General features: G+C 38.9%; 1 protein-coding gene across 4 annotated transcripts in view; it reads right to left on the minus strand.

The window, feature by feature from the left end:
- The window catches only part of LNPK (lunapark, ER junction formation factor), a 47,775-nt gene extending 37,630 nt beyond the window's left edge, over positions 1-10,145 (minus strand). For 3 of the 4 annotated variants that reach the window (XR_009958744.1, XM_062578428.1, XM_062578430.1), the window contains exons 1-4: positions 10,065-10,145; positions 5,972-6,053; positions 4,639-4,683; positions 3,311-3,498 (exon numbers count right to left, since the gene is read on the minus strand). Coding sequence is in view for 3 of the 4 variants with exons in the window: in XM_062578428.1 (XP_062434412.1) it covers positions 3,311-3,498; positions 4,639-4,683; positions 5,972-5,998 (260 nt within the window). In the remaining variant the exon portion in view is untranslated. The remainder of the gene's footprint in view (positions 1-3,310; positions 3,499-4,638; positions 4,684-5,971; positions 6,054-10,064) is intronic. The other variant, XM_062578429.1, reaches the window with a different exon arrangement.
- Positions 10,146-17,046: the final 6,901 nt, after the last annotated feature.

Genomic DNA, 17,046 nt, shown 5'->3' on the forward strand with positions numbered 1-17,046 from the left:
CCCAGCTCTTTGTCTTTTCTCATATAAGAGATGCTCTATTACTTTGAGCAGCAGAAAACAGTATGATCTTAAAATAGATCATTAATGGTTATGACAATTTGATTACATACTATATTTCAGATTTTAAAAAGGGTTGTTTATTGGGAATTTTTAAAATTGAAGTATATGCAGCTAGCTAAAAATTAGTCATCACTTCTTTCATACAGTATAATAAAAGTTAACCAAAAAACTAAACTTACCACCTAATGCTCAAAATTGAGGTGGTTTGTGGGAAGAATTCAATACCAATTAAAGGTATCAGATAACAGTATTGTACAGGCACTCAGTTAACTCTTCCAAGCAGTTAACTGACCTGTCTCTTGTTGATTTTAGAGCTCTGAATTCGTTGGTTTTAGTTGTGTTTCAATAGACTCAGAGACAGAGCAGTTTACCTATGTTAAGACAAAGAGAAATTGATTTCTGTCATTTTTTCATTTGAAAGGGGTCTCTGCAATCATCAGGACCTAATTTCTTTAAAAGCTTAGAACTGCTCTGATTAAAATGAAGCTTTTCCTGGTAAGTTATTCAGCTTAAGCCACATAGCAAATCTCATACTTCAGACCTTCCAAGGATATTACACAAAATTCTTCTAGTGCTGAGCACCATATTAAACACTAAAGTAGTAACATTTCATTTAAGTAAGAAATAAGCCCTAAAGGATAAGAAGATTCTTTGAACAACAGCTAGCATAAGAAACAAGCAAAATGTTATCAAGGTTTTAAATAGAGCAACCGATTCATAGGAACCTCTTTTGCATTTGTATAACAGTAACCCAGTTCAAAATGCTTTCAAAAGTTAAGAAGAAAACCCAAGTTAGTCAAGAGAACCGAAAGGTGAAATAACCCATTCAAGGTCAGAGTAACACAGAGAAAGTAGTTTAACTCCATTCCACACTCAAACCATTAATGAATAGCTATGTTGAGAATATGGATGGCTTTGCCAACTTAATGCAAGATGCATCTCTCCACAGATTAACAATAGAAGTAAATTTTTAAAAGGTTTGAATTCTGTTTAAAAATATGCTGTATGAGCAAAAACATCATTGGTTTTGTATTGTTATGTATATTTAATAAGGCAGGAGTCTTCCCCTACCTAATCTGTGTTTCTAAGCAATAGGTATCTAGTAGAACTTCACAGTGCAAACTCTTGATTTCTTCTTTAAGAACTCTTATGTGAAAGTTTAACAGTAGACTATTTCAGATCCACTTTACAACCTTAAAATGAAAATACATTTATCTGAGAATTAAAATGAACCAGACAAAATAGTTTGCATTTGAATTAGTCTACTTCAAGTGCATCCTTCTAGCATGCTAATATTTTTTCTCAACTTCTCAGATATTTAAATATACACTAACGTTAATGATGCTATATATTTCTGGAATTTAAATTGCTCTACCAGCATCAGTAACGTGCTCAGACCCTGAGGGAATGACCTACAGCAGAAATAAGTTGGTGACTGACTGCAAGCTGGAAAAGGCAGACATATTCCAGTTTGATTAGGGCAGAAAAATCTCTAGAGCTAGTACTGGGTGGCACCAGGCTTTCAACATGGAGTCACCTCTTGACCGAGAACAAAGACAAGCTGGCAGCTGCTTGCCATTCATACCTGCCAAAAAAGCTGAAGGGGAATACCTTAAGAGAAAATCAGATAAACAGTTGCAAGTCATAAGAGAACCAGAGTGTAATTCTGAATGCTTGTAAGCTGACAACTAACTTGGAATACCACAGCAACCCACCATTCAAAAAATTAAATGAGAATTAGAGAAAAACTGGAGAATAAAAATCCATCAATAAAAAAAAAAATCACATCACAGGACTGGAAGCCAACCATTACCCTCCATAAATGAAAGTGTTAATTCCTATACTAATTCAAAATACCTAGTGAAGGGAGGCTGGTAATATTTCCTTTTCCACATGCTTTCTTCATCAGTATAAGCAAGTTCTACATGCTTACATACACATACAAAGACCTCCAATTTTGTATTTAAGAATGTCATTTATATTGCTCTGTCAAAGACAAAATTGAGTTTTAACTTCTATATTAATTCTTTCCAGTCAGGATATTGTTGCCGATGTATTTGCTCTACAAGATTCTGTAATATCAACATATTACTACATTACGGATAACAGTATGACATACAGAAAGGATCCTCAGGTATATGTTTTTGCATGCTATGTTATGCATGCCACTAATCAAGCTTTCAAAGCCTTAAATATTTACATTTGACTCTGCCACCCAAGTCTAAAGTTAACACCAAAAAGTCAAGTTTTCACACAAAGATTTTGCACAAATGTAAACAGTATTTATGATTTTCATCCCAGCAAATTAGTGTTACTAATATGGAACACTAGTTACATACATATTATACACACACACACCAATATAATAGACTAGCCTACATAAAGGCTGCTCAATAGACTGCTTCATCTTCCTGTACAGTTCTGGGATTTTTTTTTGGGGGGGGGGGGGGGAGGGAGGGGGGAAGAGGGAGCACAAAGAGGCAGGTACACAGGAAGCAGGTGTTTAGTGAGGTGGTGGCTGATTGTTTTTAGAAATGAAGTTTTCCTTTGAGAAAAAGAGCCGCTCATGAGGAAGAACAGTCAGATCAGCTCAGCAAAAAGTATCCAACGTTCCCTCCCACTTCCAATGAGGAAATCCTTACACCTAATGATAATAGGAAAATTTCTCGATGAAGAAAAGTCAGGAATTTTCCAGAAAAACACAGCTAATTAGGTAAAACTGATCCTGAACATATTTAGGCTGATGATCTTTTAAGTCGATTCTGTGTTAACATTCACCTAATATCTGCAAGAACAGTTTCTCCACTCATTCTTGTATTTCTTCCCCAATTTTATATGCTGTATTTTATGACCAGGCAACATAGATGTCACTTTCATCTAATACTATTACTTTTCCAAAAAAGTAGCAAAAAAAACCTAAGGTGATGCTATTCTACTTGTACTACACTACCTTACAGCTGCTCAAATACAGGCCTTTTAGCCCTACTATAATTTTGATAAGCCAAGTAACTTTAGATGCTAACATTGAAGGTAAGACTTAGTTCTACACTAAAACCAGGCACAAGAGAGACATTTCTCTCCAAGAAAGTGTCTGCCTAACTATCTGAATTTATTTTAAAGAAAAAAAAAAATCAGTAAGTTATGACAACTCAAGAATTGTCAAAAACAATCCCAACCCCCTGCTGAGATGTATTTTCTACCTTCTTTCAAAGAGACAGTGGTTAGGAAAAAAATAGGCATATTTACTTACATCAGTGGAAATGCAAAAAATGGAAGTGTCATAATCAACCTTGCTGTCCATTCATCAGGAAGACACCACAAATACACAATTAAACAGGTGATAAGATAAAGAAGTGAAGAGTAGAGAAGTAGCCGTCCAACCCAAAGCTTCTGGAGTCTCTGATTTTTTTCTCTAAATTCTTCTAATGTCTGTATTTCCTGTAAATAAATGGGAGTTTGAGCTTATTAATGAAGTTAGTTGGTGGTTTTAAGCTGACCTTAAGTGTTTATTAAGGTTAGTCACATCAGTCTGATAATGACAATGCTTACCCAACAGATAAAACTTTCATAGAACTACACCACAATATAAAAGCTATACAGGCCACTTGCACCTTACAACACAACACAGCACTGCTGCACAAGTAATGTTACAAATTAGCACATTTTTCCTATTTTAAGGATTTAGTAAATTTAGGATGGGGGAAAAGCTACCTTATGAACACCAAGCTTCCTATGGTTATATAAGCCTGCTACCACCATATCTCATGAAAGTTTTAGGTAGCAAAGTATCTATGGTATTTCAAATGCTTCTAATATTTCCTTACTGACATACAAAATTTCCAAAACTTTTCAGTCACCACAAGTGTATTTTCTTCTCAGTATTTCCTCATACCAAGAATGAAATTCTGAAGTTCTGAACAATGCTTTTGGCATATTAATAAGTGATCAAGCAATGCTCTGTGTTGCCATTTTGATTGTATTTCAAGCAACAACAGAAGTACCCATACTTTCATTAAAAGGAAAACAAAAGATATCAACAATATATTTCAAAATAGTTAATTTCCCAATAGAGGACAAAATTGTCACAAATCCTGACTAGAATCACAATTTATTACTGAACTGTCTGTTCAGTTTTCTGCCCATGACCTTCCTTACTGCTACTATAGGCAGAACTGTAATACTTAAAAATATACATGGATGCTTTATTAATGTGCTTGATGAGTCAAACTTTGCTTTAGTGACATTTTCTAGGGAACATTAAATGAGAACTTAATCATTATAAACTGCCTAATCAAGCCAGGTTCATGTTCATTCCCCTTTCAGGCTGTCTAAATACCTATTTAACCTATGGTGTACTGTACGGCACCAGTGTTTGTTTTTTAATGATTAACAGTAAGGGAAAGAAAGGTAGCAGTGCATCTGAAACACAGAATCTCTAGTACGTCTAACTAGAATAATTATTAAAATTACATACAATACTGCAACAAAATTTAAATTATGTGTATAAGAAACACTGCTTGCAAAAGGACACGTATTTTTAAACAAAATCAAACAAAACCACAGAAAGCAAAGACATACCTTATCAATTTTTTCTAATACTTCTACAGTGGAAGGCTTTGCCTGCTTGTATAGGAAAGAAGAGATGTTAACCTTAAGAACATTCAACATCTTGAGGTTTACTTCAGGTTAATAGCTTCCTAAACAAGAATATGCATACTCGTAACAGATTAATACATATCTGTTTTACACAGAAAGTAAAGAGTTCTCCTACTTTAGGGCTTTCTGTTTGTCATTATTAATAAATCACTTAATAGTTACCTGAAGGCCCTCTACACCACCACAAAATGAAAGTCTACAATGCACGTACAACAATAACATACACGTGGGTAGGGAGCGAAACAAGAACTGATGAGGATGGAAAAGCTAAGAATAAGAACATATACAGAGAATCCCATTCTGAAAGCAAACTTTTGCTATTATTCATTCCACAATGAGACATGCTGTAAGTGATAAGAGGACTTATATGCAATTGCATTTATCTCCAGTAACGCTCCCTTAGGAAAAACCTGGAATCCACCTCATTTCTCAGGGGTATGAGGCCTTTATTTACCTTCCTCCAGCCTTCAGGACACAAACTCAAAGACTGTAGCCTAGCCTACACCACATAACAGAAAGACTCCCAACTTCCATGGTAATGCAAAAACTAGCATTTTACTTGAACTCTTGCTTTTAAAGGAGCTTTGTATAGGAAGCCCTCATAGATTTATAATAGGCAAAGGCAAGCCTAGGCTCAACAACTCACACCTGCCAGTAGTTGAGAGTGGTCACAAAACCTCACAACCCATCTGACCTAAGCTTTCCAATACACTCAGTACTCCATTCAATAATATACAAGCTAATAAAAATAGGAAGGAAGACAGAATTACAGATGTCTACATATCTACTAGAACACTTGATGTTCAAAGTAGATACTGGGTGATATTCTGAATTTAACTATTTTCATCTAGAATAGCTACCATTCTTTAGTCACAAACACTGCTATATCTATCCTTATGAAAAAGTATTTAGATTAAGCAAAAACTTACAAAGCTACAGTTTTAACTTTAACCAAACCAGAGTCAGGCCTGTCAATGCAAAGAAAGAACAGCCATCCAGCTACATAGTTTGGGGTTCTGGGGGGGGGAGGGGGGGGGGGGCAAGTAAACAGAAGTCTTGGTCCTTATGTCTCATACCTGCTCAGCTACTCACTTTTAAATCAGTGTATCTATAGGAAAGCTTCAGCATTAACATTCAACCATTAAGAACAGATACAGAATTATAAGAATCCTATCAAGCAATTAAGATCAGCACGTCCTGGAAACTCCAGTCTTCTAAACTAACTAGAGATTAGAGTGTAACAAGGTTTACTTACCCTCCATCTTGAAATTAATCCACCCATCTTCTACGTATGGACAAACGTTGATAGATTATCAATCTTCTACTATAATTCACAGCTAGAAATAAAGCATTAAGTACTTAAGCATTAGATAACGAAATACTCCAAGATTCACCAGTTTATTGGAATACTTAAAGGAACCCAAGGCATCGCATAAAATCGCTGCCTAGTTATCTACTTTTGTATTATTTTAAAATTCTGCCTTCCCTTTTATAGTCCCTGTTTTATTAAGTTAGATCACCAGCCATAATGTAGCCAAACTTATTTTTGCTTTGGAAATAATTAACCAGAAGGGAGCCCTGAGAAGCAGTCTCAAAATAACTGCTAAAAGGCCAAAATCTTCAAACATAAGAGCAATTTAAGAAAATTATTAAAACAGATTTAAGAAACTGATTTCCAATTAACTCCTCAGCTGCTCGCAAGCATAACTCAGTGTTTCTTCTCAGCCTGTCATTCCAGACATCCACCATTAACATCGTACTATTTACAATGAAGAACTGCTCTTCAATCTACTTCCTTTTAATGCTTTAACCAATAAGCATTTATCCTTCATTGGTAAGATTAATTTAAAGTATAACTAATCAGGTAGTTTAACACCCAGCTACTGAGACTTCCCTTGCTCCTGGAAAGCACAACACTGACAGGTGCTCCCTGCACACAGCATACACAGTGCAGCTACCAGCATATCAAATGGCCCTAAAGCAATTCCAAAAACACAGTAGTAGTTCATACTCTAGACAAATCTGGCACCCATAAAAACAGTAATTTGATGATCTGGGTCTAGGTTCCTGAAAGAAAGGTGTAATATCTTCCCATCAGTAGCTAGCTATAATAAATTAACTTTGAAACACAGGATAGTAGTGTTTCTCTGTCATTTAATTTACAAGACTTTATTTATTGAATGAAAGTTACCAGTTCATAGCAACTGTTACAGGAAACTAATGTAGAAACTAGTGTTCTACAAAAGCCTTAACTCTGGAATGAAACAGTAAGACTTCATGCTGTTGAGGGCGAGACACGTTGATCTACCTAGACAGAAATCTAAGACAAACATGATTATTAGTTTAGTTACTAAATTACCTTTGGCCAAAAACAAAAAATAAGGAATTCTCACCTAAATCCAGATTTGTCCCCAAAGCTATCTGAAACTGCCAAAACAAATCAGTTCTAGTGAACACTCTATCTGATACTATACTAATGTAGTCTGGCAAGCTCTTCACCTTTTAAGAAAGCCAAAAGCTTCAGAATCCAGACTCATGATTTCAAAAACCAATCCTTACAGATAGTAAGGAAATCCATATTTGAACTGCTGCCAAACTGAAGCTAGAACAGACCAGTCTTCCCTGCCACTGCCAAATCACTAACAGTAAGTGTGTGAGAGGGGAAAAAAAAAAAAAAAGTTACCTCTGGGTCTCCTGAATGAATTCTCAAAATCACTACTACAGGAACTCAGCTCAGTAAAACAGCAGTATTTTTATTTTCAATGGACAACACTACTGTTCTCTAACCCAGAATTTTATACAACTTAAACTTGGCAATTACAGGTAAGTTTTTGCATGCCAAGTATTGCAGTAGACCCTATCTGAGCAAAAACACTCCTCACAAATACTTTAAAGAGAACCAGAGAGCATCTTTATTGCAAAAAAGCTGTGCCAAAGGCTCAAAATCATCAGTTAGGAAGTCTGTAAAGCTAGCATGGAGTTTTCACATTGCATTTGCTTTCTTAATATTGCCACCATTGCTAGCAGCAATAGTAGCTGTCAGCAACAGACACACACAGAAACTTGCAAAAACTGGGATGCTCCCATTGCCTTTGTGCGCGCCATCTCTCTTGGCATCACAGTTCAAAAACTTCTGCAGCAGAAGTGCTGCTAGAAGCTAGCTGCACATGAGCCACTGGGGACACCAACCTCTGCCAATAGCACATTCACTGCGATGTCACTACATATGTTTTTCAACATATCTGGTAAATATCTTGAAGGGAAACAGATTTGACAAGCATCACCACACAATTTCACATCAACTATAATGCTGACAGGCTTTACGTATACTGCTGTAAGTTAGTAATGCTACTGAGACCGTTTCTCAAAGTATTAAGCAATGAAAGTAAATTCACATTCATAGTTCATGCAGTGAGTGCTTACTTAGGAGATAAAGAATTTTCTACTGTCTCTGGAGTATCTCCTAGGCTTTCCTCCTCCTCTTTTCTCCACAGCTTTTCAATATGACCACAACACACATTATCTTCAATTGCTTATAAGCATACTTCCTAGTGTTCTTCATCACCTGTCACTCCAGACAGCCACCCTTAACATCTTACTGTTCATGATAAGCATTTTTCTTCCACAGTTTTATTGCCTTTACATGCTCTAACCAACAAGTTGACACATAGCACTTTTCCTCTAAGATACTGTGACTCAACCTATTTCCACACATTATCGAAGATTTAATACACATAGCTGCAGATAGCTGCAACAATTGCTGATTGCAGCCTTAAAAGGAACAACAGTGATGTTTAAAAAATACTTAATGTAGGACCTTAAAAAAAAAAAACACTACCACCAATTTTTATTATCTCTCTCAAAAAAATGAATTTCCTCATAGCACCTCTATTACTCCAAAAATATGCAACTTTGTAAAAAGCAAAACAAAAGTACAACCAGTAAGAGAATTACAGGGCAGAAAGTTTCCCTTTTGAAAGGGAGTCTGGATCATGCACAATTACAAAACAGTCATCCACCAACCTTTTCATTTAAATAGAATAGTTTGATGATCTCATCATACTTTTATCAAGTCATGTAGTGAAGCAAACAGCTTTCTTCAGCTAAGAATATAGGCATTTTGTCTCTCCTATTAAACTTAAGATGTATTCCAAACAAAAACAGCAGATGACCCAGAAACTCCTCTAAGGAAAGGTGTACATAGAACATCACACATGTTTCAGTCTCCAGTTTCTTCAAACTGCTTTCAACCACGTTAAGATGAAAAGCTTTGCAAAAAAGCTCCAAATTAAATAGTAACACTTGAAATACTGAGATTCAAGACTGAGTAACATTAAATTGTTATATTGAAAGGAAAAAAAAAAAAACACACAGCTTAGAAATTTACAATCAAGCCCTTCTGTGCAGAACTACAGCCCCCTTTTCCCTTAAGTAAGGGAGGACATCCTGTAAAGGAGGAGTTTTGTAACACTAATAATAATTTTATTTTATATGTTTATTATATAACCGCCATATAGTCAAAGAATACAAGGCCTTTCTTCCAAATCAATTCGCCAGTTCTGCTGACAGTTTCCACCTCAAGTCCTTACTCACCTACAATATACTGACTTCAGAAACTTCCAGTGATTGCTAGACGTTTCATAAGCTATGAATGTCTTGAACGAGTAAACAAGACAAACAAAACCAAGACCACCATCCACCACCTACTGCCATCCTGCCCTACCACCTCCCAGTTAAACCGAGATACCTAGCTTTGTTAGTTTTTAGCTTCATTTTCACTGAATTTCGTATGAAAGCACCTGAAGCTCTTGTGTTTTTAAAATAGTTAATTAGAAAGATAAATGTAAGTTTCAAAAGGTGTCTTCAAAACGACCGACAACGGAATGGGTGGGTGCGCTGCGTGCCACAGCGCTTCTGAACGCCTCGCCTTGACGCCTGCAACAGCGAGAATCAGCACTCCCAGGGAGGGCGGCGAGCGGGGCTCCCAGGCGGCACGGAGGGCGGCGGCGGGGGGCCCGCGGCGGCAGCGGCTCCGCGCCCGCCCGCCCGCCGCGGCCCTCCCCGGCGGGACCGGAGAGGCGCAGCAGCCCCCGCCGCCGCGGGCCCCCCGCCGCCGCCGAGCCGCTTCTTCTTCCGAGAGGCGGCGCGGCCCGGCCCGAGCCCCGCGAGCAGCGGCGGCGGCGGCGCCCGGAGGCCTGCGGAGAACGGGCGGCCCGGCCGCGGCGAGGGGCCCGAGCCGGGCCGCGGGAGGCGCCGGGCCCCCCGCCCCGCCCACCCGTTCCCGCCCTCGGGCAGGGGAGCCAGCCCCCGCCGCGGGGCCGCGCCGCGCCGCGCCGCTGCGCACGTACCTGCCGCGGGCCGGGCCGCGCATCCCGCCGCCGCCTGCGCGTCCTCCCGCCGCCGCCGCCGCCGCAGGAGGGGCCGCTGCCTGCCGCCGCGCTCCCATCAAGCCCCGCGCGGCGCCGGCGGCCAATCAGCGCCGGCCCTGCTGCGGCGCGCGGCAGCGGCGCGCGGGGGCGGGGCGGGAGCGGGCCGTGGCGCGGCGGCGGCGGCGCCGCGCGGGGCAGGGACAGGGGCGGGCGCGGGCGCGGGCGGCGGCGGGGGCTGCGGGGCCCGGCGCGGCCTCCCAGGGCGGGGCGCGGCCTCGGGGCGCGGGGACGTTCCCGCAGGCGCTCCCGGCCGCCCCTTGAGCGGCTCTCTGCGGGCGGCGCGGCAGGCTGCAAGCCCGGCGGCGGGGGAGAGGTGTGCTCAGCTGCGGGGCTTGCTCTCGCGTTGCGGTGTCAGACATCAGCTCTCCCTGGCGCGGCTTAGGCGGCCCTGCGCCCTGAAGGCGTCCACGTCCTGCGGAGCTGATCCAGGCTGTCGTCACGGCGGGAGTACGGAGAGCTGCTTCAGGCGCCCGGTCACAGACAGCTCGAGTTTTCTGTGACTAAAACCTGGGAACACGGGTCAAACTGTTGTGTAAAGGTTTGCAACAGCTTCCTGATGCCTATATATTCCAGCTTAGACTGTGAAACAGGTCCTGAAAAAAAACTGCCCGGGACAGTCTTCATTTTGTATGAGGCAGGTGCGAAACTCACCTCAGGTAATTGCAGTGCAGCTCTGCGCTCGCTGCCGCTTTGGTTCCAGCAGGCACCTGCTTGAGCTGCTTTATGGATAATTCGTCCAACAACACCCAGTTGGTTCAGCAGCACTCATATTTCTTTAACTTGCGCTGCTGTGATGCCCTCGCTTCTCGTGCTGTGGCAGTTGTAAGGTGCTGACTATTCTTACCCTTTTCTGTCACTCACCCAAGAACCACGTTTTCCTTAGCTGTGTTTGCTATGTTTTCAGTAATACCCTGACTCCTGTGATCACACACTTTATTCAACACAGTAAGCTTCAGACTTTAAGTAGTAGAGCTGCTGAGTCTGATTGTCTCCCAGACAATCACTTGTAATTCTGACTTTGGGAAATTCATCCTTCTAGCGGCTGGTGGTGTTCAGAGCATGTGTTATCTCCTATTCAGAGTATCAGCTAGATAATAACTGGTTATAGCTCGAATCACAATCTAGGATGGGTTTTGTGTAAGTTAATTCAAAGCAAAGTGATGGTAGTCTGTGCAAAACCATCGATTAAACTAGAAATACTCTGACATCAATTGCAGAGGTCGAAACTAAGCTATATCTACAGCTTTGTTTCCCTCGTTGAGACCTAGAGTGTTGCATCCTTTCCAAATGGGAAAAGACCTGGCAACTAAGCCTTTCCTTCTCTTCAACTTTCTCCCTACATCCGTATCTGCTGACTAAAACACTTGCAGCAAAGACTCCCTCTGCCAAGTGGACCTCTTTCTTCTTACTTTCAGATTAAAGACAGCTATAGCGCACCCCTGGTTATGATACTTCTAGCAGGATGTTGCTGGGGGGCAGCTGATTTAAATCTTCATCTTTTAGACAAAATACTAACATCTTTTCCCATAATCTAGCATGGTATCCACTTAAAAAACATAGGTAATGGTAGTACACTATTCAAAGATTTTTTGGAATACTGTAGCCAATGCTAGCTTCTCGAAGACGCTTTCTCTTTCTTTTCCCAGAATAGTCATTTATCTGTCTGTTAGTTTTAAAAAGGTATTGTTAACTGCCATTTTTGAACTTTTCATGCAGATGAGTTTCTCAAGCACAAAATTAGCTAATATTTTAAGTGCATGTCTGGTAGTTGTCAGTGTGTCAACTGTGTGGTGCTATATGATAGTTTATAGCTGCCTGTTTATGGCCAAGAACTGCCTTCCAGAGGACATACCCACAAAAGAAGAAATGATGCCCATGTAGCTAGTGAGGCTAATAAAACTGAGTAAAGAATCATAACTTCAAAACGGTCAGAGTAAAAATTTCATTAATCTAGTTCAAAACTGCCCCCTACAGAGTATTTAAAACCCTAAATAAATTCCACTTGAAATCCTTCCTTATCAGTTGGACTTGTGTTTAACTTGATTCTGTGTAACCATTCTAACAGCAAGCTAGTCTCCACAGATTTCCCTTGAGGATCATATCTGGCACTTTTAGTCCTTCCATAAGCACAACACTGGACGATCATTAATAAACTTCATTTAAAATGTGTTAATCACCTTCAGAGTTACACACAGAGATTCTTCTTTGCCTCCTTTGTCATGGTGACATTCATAAAATGCATACATGTTAGCAATATATGTAGTCTAATAGTCTGATTTATTTTCTAAATAAATATGTGGTCCTATACATCCTTAGGAAAATGCTAGTCAGCTAAGAGAAGCTTAGCATTGCTAATTTGTGTTTACTTGAGGTTTTTAATTAGGCTGCCCAAATATGTTCAGCAGTCTCTTAAAATAGGCCCTCTTTGACTTTTCTGGCTGGCGAGGCTATATAGTTTATCACTTAAATCCTAAGAAAATTTAGGTGTTGAAACAAAACCATTGTCTATGTTGTAATTGGAGATGTGGTTGCAGCAAATGAATGTGTACGTTTAAAGCTAGCTTTAAAATCATACACTGCCCTGTCCGTAACACTAGGTCTGCATGTACTGTAATCTCAGCAGTTTTTTCACAATGCTTAATCAATGAAACAGCAGTTTGAGAATTACATGCCGCTGTATGCTGCTTTGCTCCAGCCCAAGCTGGAGTACTGTCTTTCGGTCAGCTCCACAGGAGCACAATTTTTCTCTAGAGTTTGCTTCCCATGCGCCGTAGGCACCGCAGCAATTAAAACAAGCCAGAGCTGTTAGGGACACTGTCCGTGCACTCCTCACTGTGTCTCTGCTTTCCACTTGCAAAGCTGCTCTACTGCCACTAGCCCAGTGCGGCTGGATTTGGATCGCTGCAGCTTCCTTTTAGCTCACCCTTGGCAGGATGCGCTGCAGCCAGTAGATGTTAGCATAAGCCAAAGCCAAATCAAGCCAACTATGGGTTGTGTCTCCCAGGGCCTAGACTACGCTTCCTTTCTACATCTTGTACGGAATGAAAGCGTGCTGGCAGCTCATAAATGACAAATACGCAGTAATTGACATAAATGTGTGACTATTTTAGGTATTTCAGTTTGGGTAAAAAAGAAAAAAGGCTTAATAATATGTTTGCTTAAGTAATATAAGAACTTTTTTTTTCAATGTAGAAAACGCATAATGAGGTAAAAACTTCATTGTACGGATATATCTGTAGTAAAAGTTAACCAAATCTGCAGTTTACTCTTAACTGACGTAATTGGTCGAGGTGGGCAATTCATAGAGATGACCTCAGACGATTTTCTGTTCTTGTTTCACTGCAAAAAAATAGTGGGACTCAAAAATCTCTACCTTTTGTGAATAAAAATATTTGGTCATTTGGACACATATGAAGTCCATTAATACATAAGTTTCTTGTGGGACCAGATATTTCCAGGGGACCTATGAGTTCTGCACACGTTAGAGCCACAGAGGATTTCATATAGACCTCAGCTGAATATGCAACGGTTATGTAAGGGTCATTATTAGGTTAGCCCACTCTATATTCAAGATTCTCCTCCGGCAATAAAATCTGGAGCTCCATCACACTTCATTGCCTCTTTTATTAGAAGCTTTCAAAATTTTTACTTGGCCTCATTCTGAGTATTGCAGGGATTGCGTCTCTACATAGGTTCTTTTAAATACTAACCTTTGATGAAGTTACTGTAGCTACTGTATTGAAGATACCATATTGTTTTCAGAATGGAAATTGTATTCAGTCAGAATGTAACATAAAACTGCCAATCTACTAGAAAATGTGACACAATAACATGATGCATGACATTATTTACCTTAATTCTGTAGAACAATTTGCCAAATCGTAATAAAATACCATGTTTTAAAAGTAAAATGAGTAACAAATGGCCAAATCTATGTGGTAAAATATTTGGCAATGCGATATTTACACCACTAGCAAAATACTCATTTTGCTTCCAAGATGACAGTGTATCTTTCCTATTAATAAAAAAGAAAAAAAGTTTCAATTCTGACTGGGACTAGAGAGAGAAGCAGATAAATTTTTCCAGATTACAAGGGACTAGAAAGGCCCTTAGAGGGAACTGATGAGTTAAAAAGAGGTGAGGCCTTAAGCCATGGAAAAAAAAATAGACTGGAAGCCGCAAGAAAGGCTTAAGAATGGAAAGACCAAATAAACAGTGTCTAATTTATGTCGTTTTCACGGTTTCAGAGCACCTTAAAAAACTCGGCGTTACTGAGGTGGGGTAACTTCAATGCCAGATTTTGGAAATGTGTTCTGCAATAGCAGCACTGAGGAAAATATCGAGACTTGATTTAATTTTCTGATATGTAACAGTATACGCTTATTTTTGTGTTCTGCTCCATTACTTGCAGTGTCAGATGTCAGCATTCTTATGTTTACCTTTTGTTCCCAGAGCACTTTTTTTTTAGTCTTTTACACTGTAGGGCATCTCAGTTTTCCAGTGTTTTCATGAAGTCCTCTACATCTGACTTGGTCACAAGTTCCTGATAAATTACTAGCTGAGAGAGAAATACACAATCCATCAGGTCAAGAGGTATCATTTTAAACAAATGGCTTGTTTAAAAATCTTCAACAGTCGCATACATTATTCTTTTCATGATTAAGACATTTTAGTAATAGTAATAATAATTTGGTGATTATCATTATTCTGTGGCAAAAAAATGTAATTAAAAATCTTAAATCAAAAGAACACTGAGTGTCTTAAAATTCTTCAAATCCTCCAGTAGGAACCTTTCCATATTTGAAAGACCATCAGGTTTAAAGCAGGAGTGTAAGCTTCACTTTCATTTAAGTACTGTAAGTTTCTGACAGAATATTTAGGAATATAGTAGGTTTTTTTGTGTGTGGCACAGTGAATCGAGAGAGTGTTTTCTTATAATATATATATATATATATATATATTCATTCTGTTATTAAGATCTTATGAGCAAATGGAAGAACCCCTAGAGTAAGAATGTAGCATGAGAAGCAGAAAGATGGTTTTGCTTATATTTGAGAGAAGTTATACTTCATATTTGAAGGTTTAAAAGCAATTATTGTACAAATATAAATACATACTCTTCCTTGATGGGCATGACTTCAAGCATGTGACTCTTTAATGGTTATAATGATTAATATATGTTTATAGTCAGAAAAATGACTGTATAAACAATAACTCAATATTCTGTAAGAAAGCGTACTAAATCAATTTTCCCTAGTCTCCAAATGAAAGCATGATTATTCTCACTGAAAGTATTTGAGCTGTACTAATACCGAAGTCAGCTATATTATTTTTGCTTCCTGGAGCAGTTTACTCTTTAAACAAATTAGGGTTCTGATTCAACAGGATACCTCCTCTTTAATAAACACATAAGTACATCCTTAAATTTTATTAACGTCCATTTCCTTGAAGCTAAATAAAATAAAGAATGCTTTCCAGTAGCCCTTTTAATACAGCTGTGCCTACCGGGCAAAGTAGGAACCTGTCAAAATGAGGGCCAAATTATGAAGTAATTTGAATGAAACTTTGGTTGACCTTCAGAGGATTTTTACTTGATGAAGAATAATGGAGTTTGGAACCAAGTAAATATGATTCAGGGGGCAAGTGAGAATGTGCTGTTCTCATGGCAGTGAGCCTCCCTTTCAGGGAGTTCTGTGTGTGTACAAAGCACAGACAAGTGCAGAAACAGGATACCATTTTTATTCAACCTGACTGCATTTTAGTGCTTTCTTATTAGTCAAGCTGGAGGAGACAGGCAATGAGAAGGAAAGTTCTAATTAGTACATATATTTTGCTTTTGATAACTGTTCAAAATGGCAGATAGAACATTACCTATATTAAATGCATTTCATACTTATTTCTGATTGTTACAGCAGGTTACTTTAATGTAGTATTAAATTTACATATAAAATAGTTTTCAGCAAAATACCAGGAACTGGATCTGCTAATAAGCTTTGTTCTGGTTGGAAACCAAACGGAACCATGTAGTCCCAGAATGCCAGAAATAGGACAATAAATATTTCTGGCACAGTTTCAAAGGTGCATAATGCCAGACATAGACATGTAAAAGCAATGGCAAGCTCTACAAAGATTATAAAAGAAATAAAATCACAGTTCGTAATTCATATAATCATGTTAAATAGCAGGCTTATAAACTGATTCATATAATAAAATCCACATGTAAAAGTATCTGTGATTTCATTCAGTTAAAGATGACAAATATTAGAAATATTAGAAAGCAAATATATATCTTGCAAGCTGAAGGACAATGAACAGTTGCTTTGTGTTCATAATTAGTGGTACAACCTCTGTTAGTTTTTTTCACACATGATTTTGAAATAAGCTTTTCAAAGAATGTGAAATTCAAAAGCATGCAGAATTTCAGAACTTATTTCAACACTGAGTATCTTTTACACAACTTATTACTTCATTACTGTTATTACTTCAAGTTTTAGATAATTTAAGATCAGAATTTACAGTCCCTTCTCTTGCAAAACTCCCAGGGAAGTCAACGTGATTTTCTCATAGTGTGTCATAGCTGGTAAATGTCTGAAATGGAGCTCAAACAGAGGGATGCTTAAAGTATGCTAAAACCTTTCCCTTTCTTAAAATAAAGCCATTTGATTAAATACATGTAGAAGATAGACAGTAAGAAGAATTTATATTGTAAACACTCTAGTGACTTAAAATGATAAGATTTAAGGTCATTCCAAGCTTGCTTTGGATACAAAAGAGTGCTTTGGTAAAATTAATGCATCTTGAATTTTAGAACACGTTTGGGAATTGTCATGTTAGAGGAATATCTGATGATGGGATTTAGGATGTTTCAGTGTAGGTTATCAGAAATAATGATGTATGTTAA

The sequence above is a fragment of the Rhea pennata genome, chromosome 6 (assembly GCF_028389875.1).
Source record: "Rhea pennata isolate bPtePen1 chromosome 6, bPtePen1.pri, whole genome shotgun sequence".
NCBI lineage: Eukaryota > Metazoa > Chordata > Aves > Rheiformes > Rheidae > Rhea > Rhea pennata.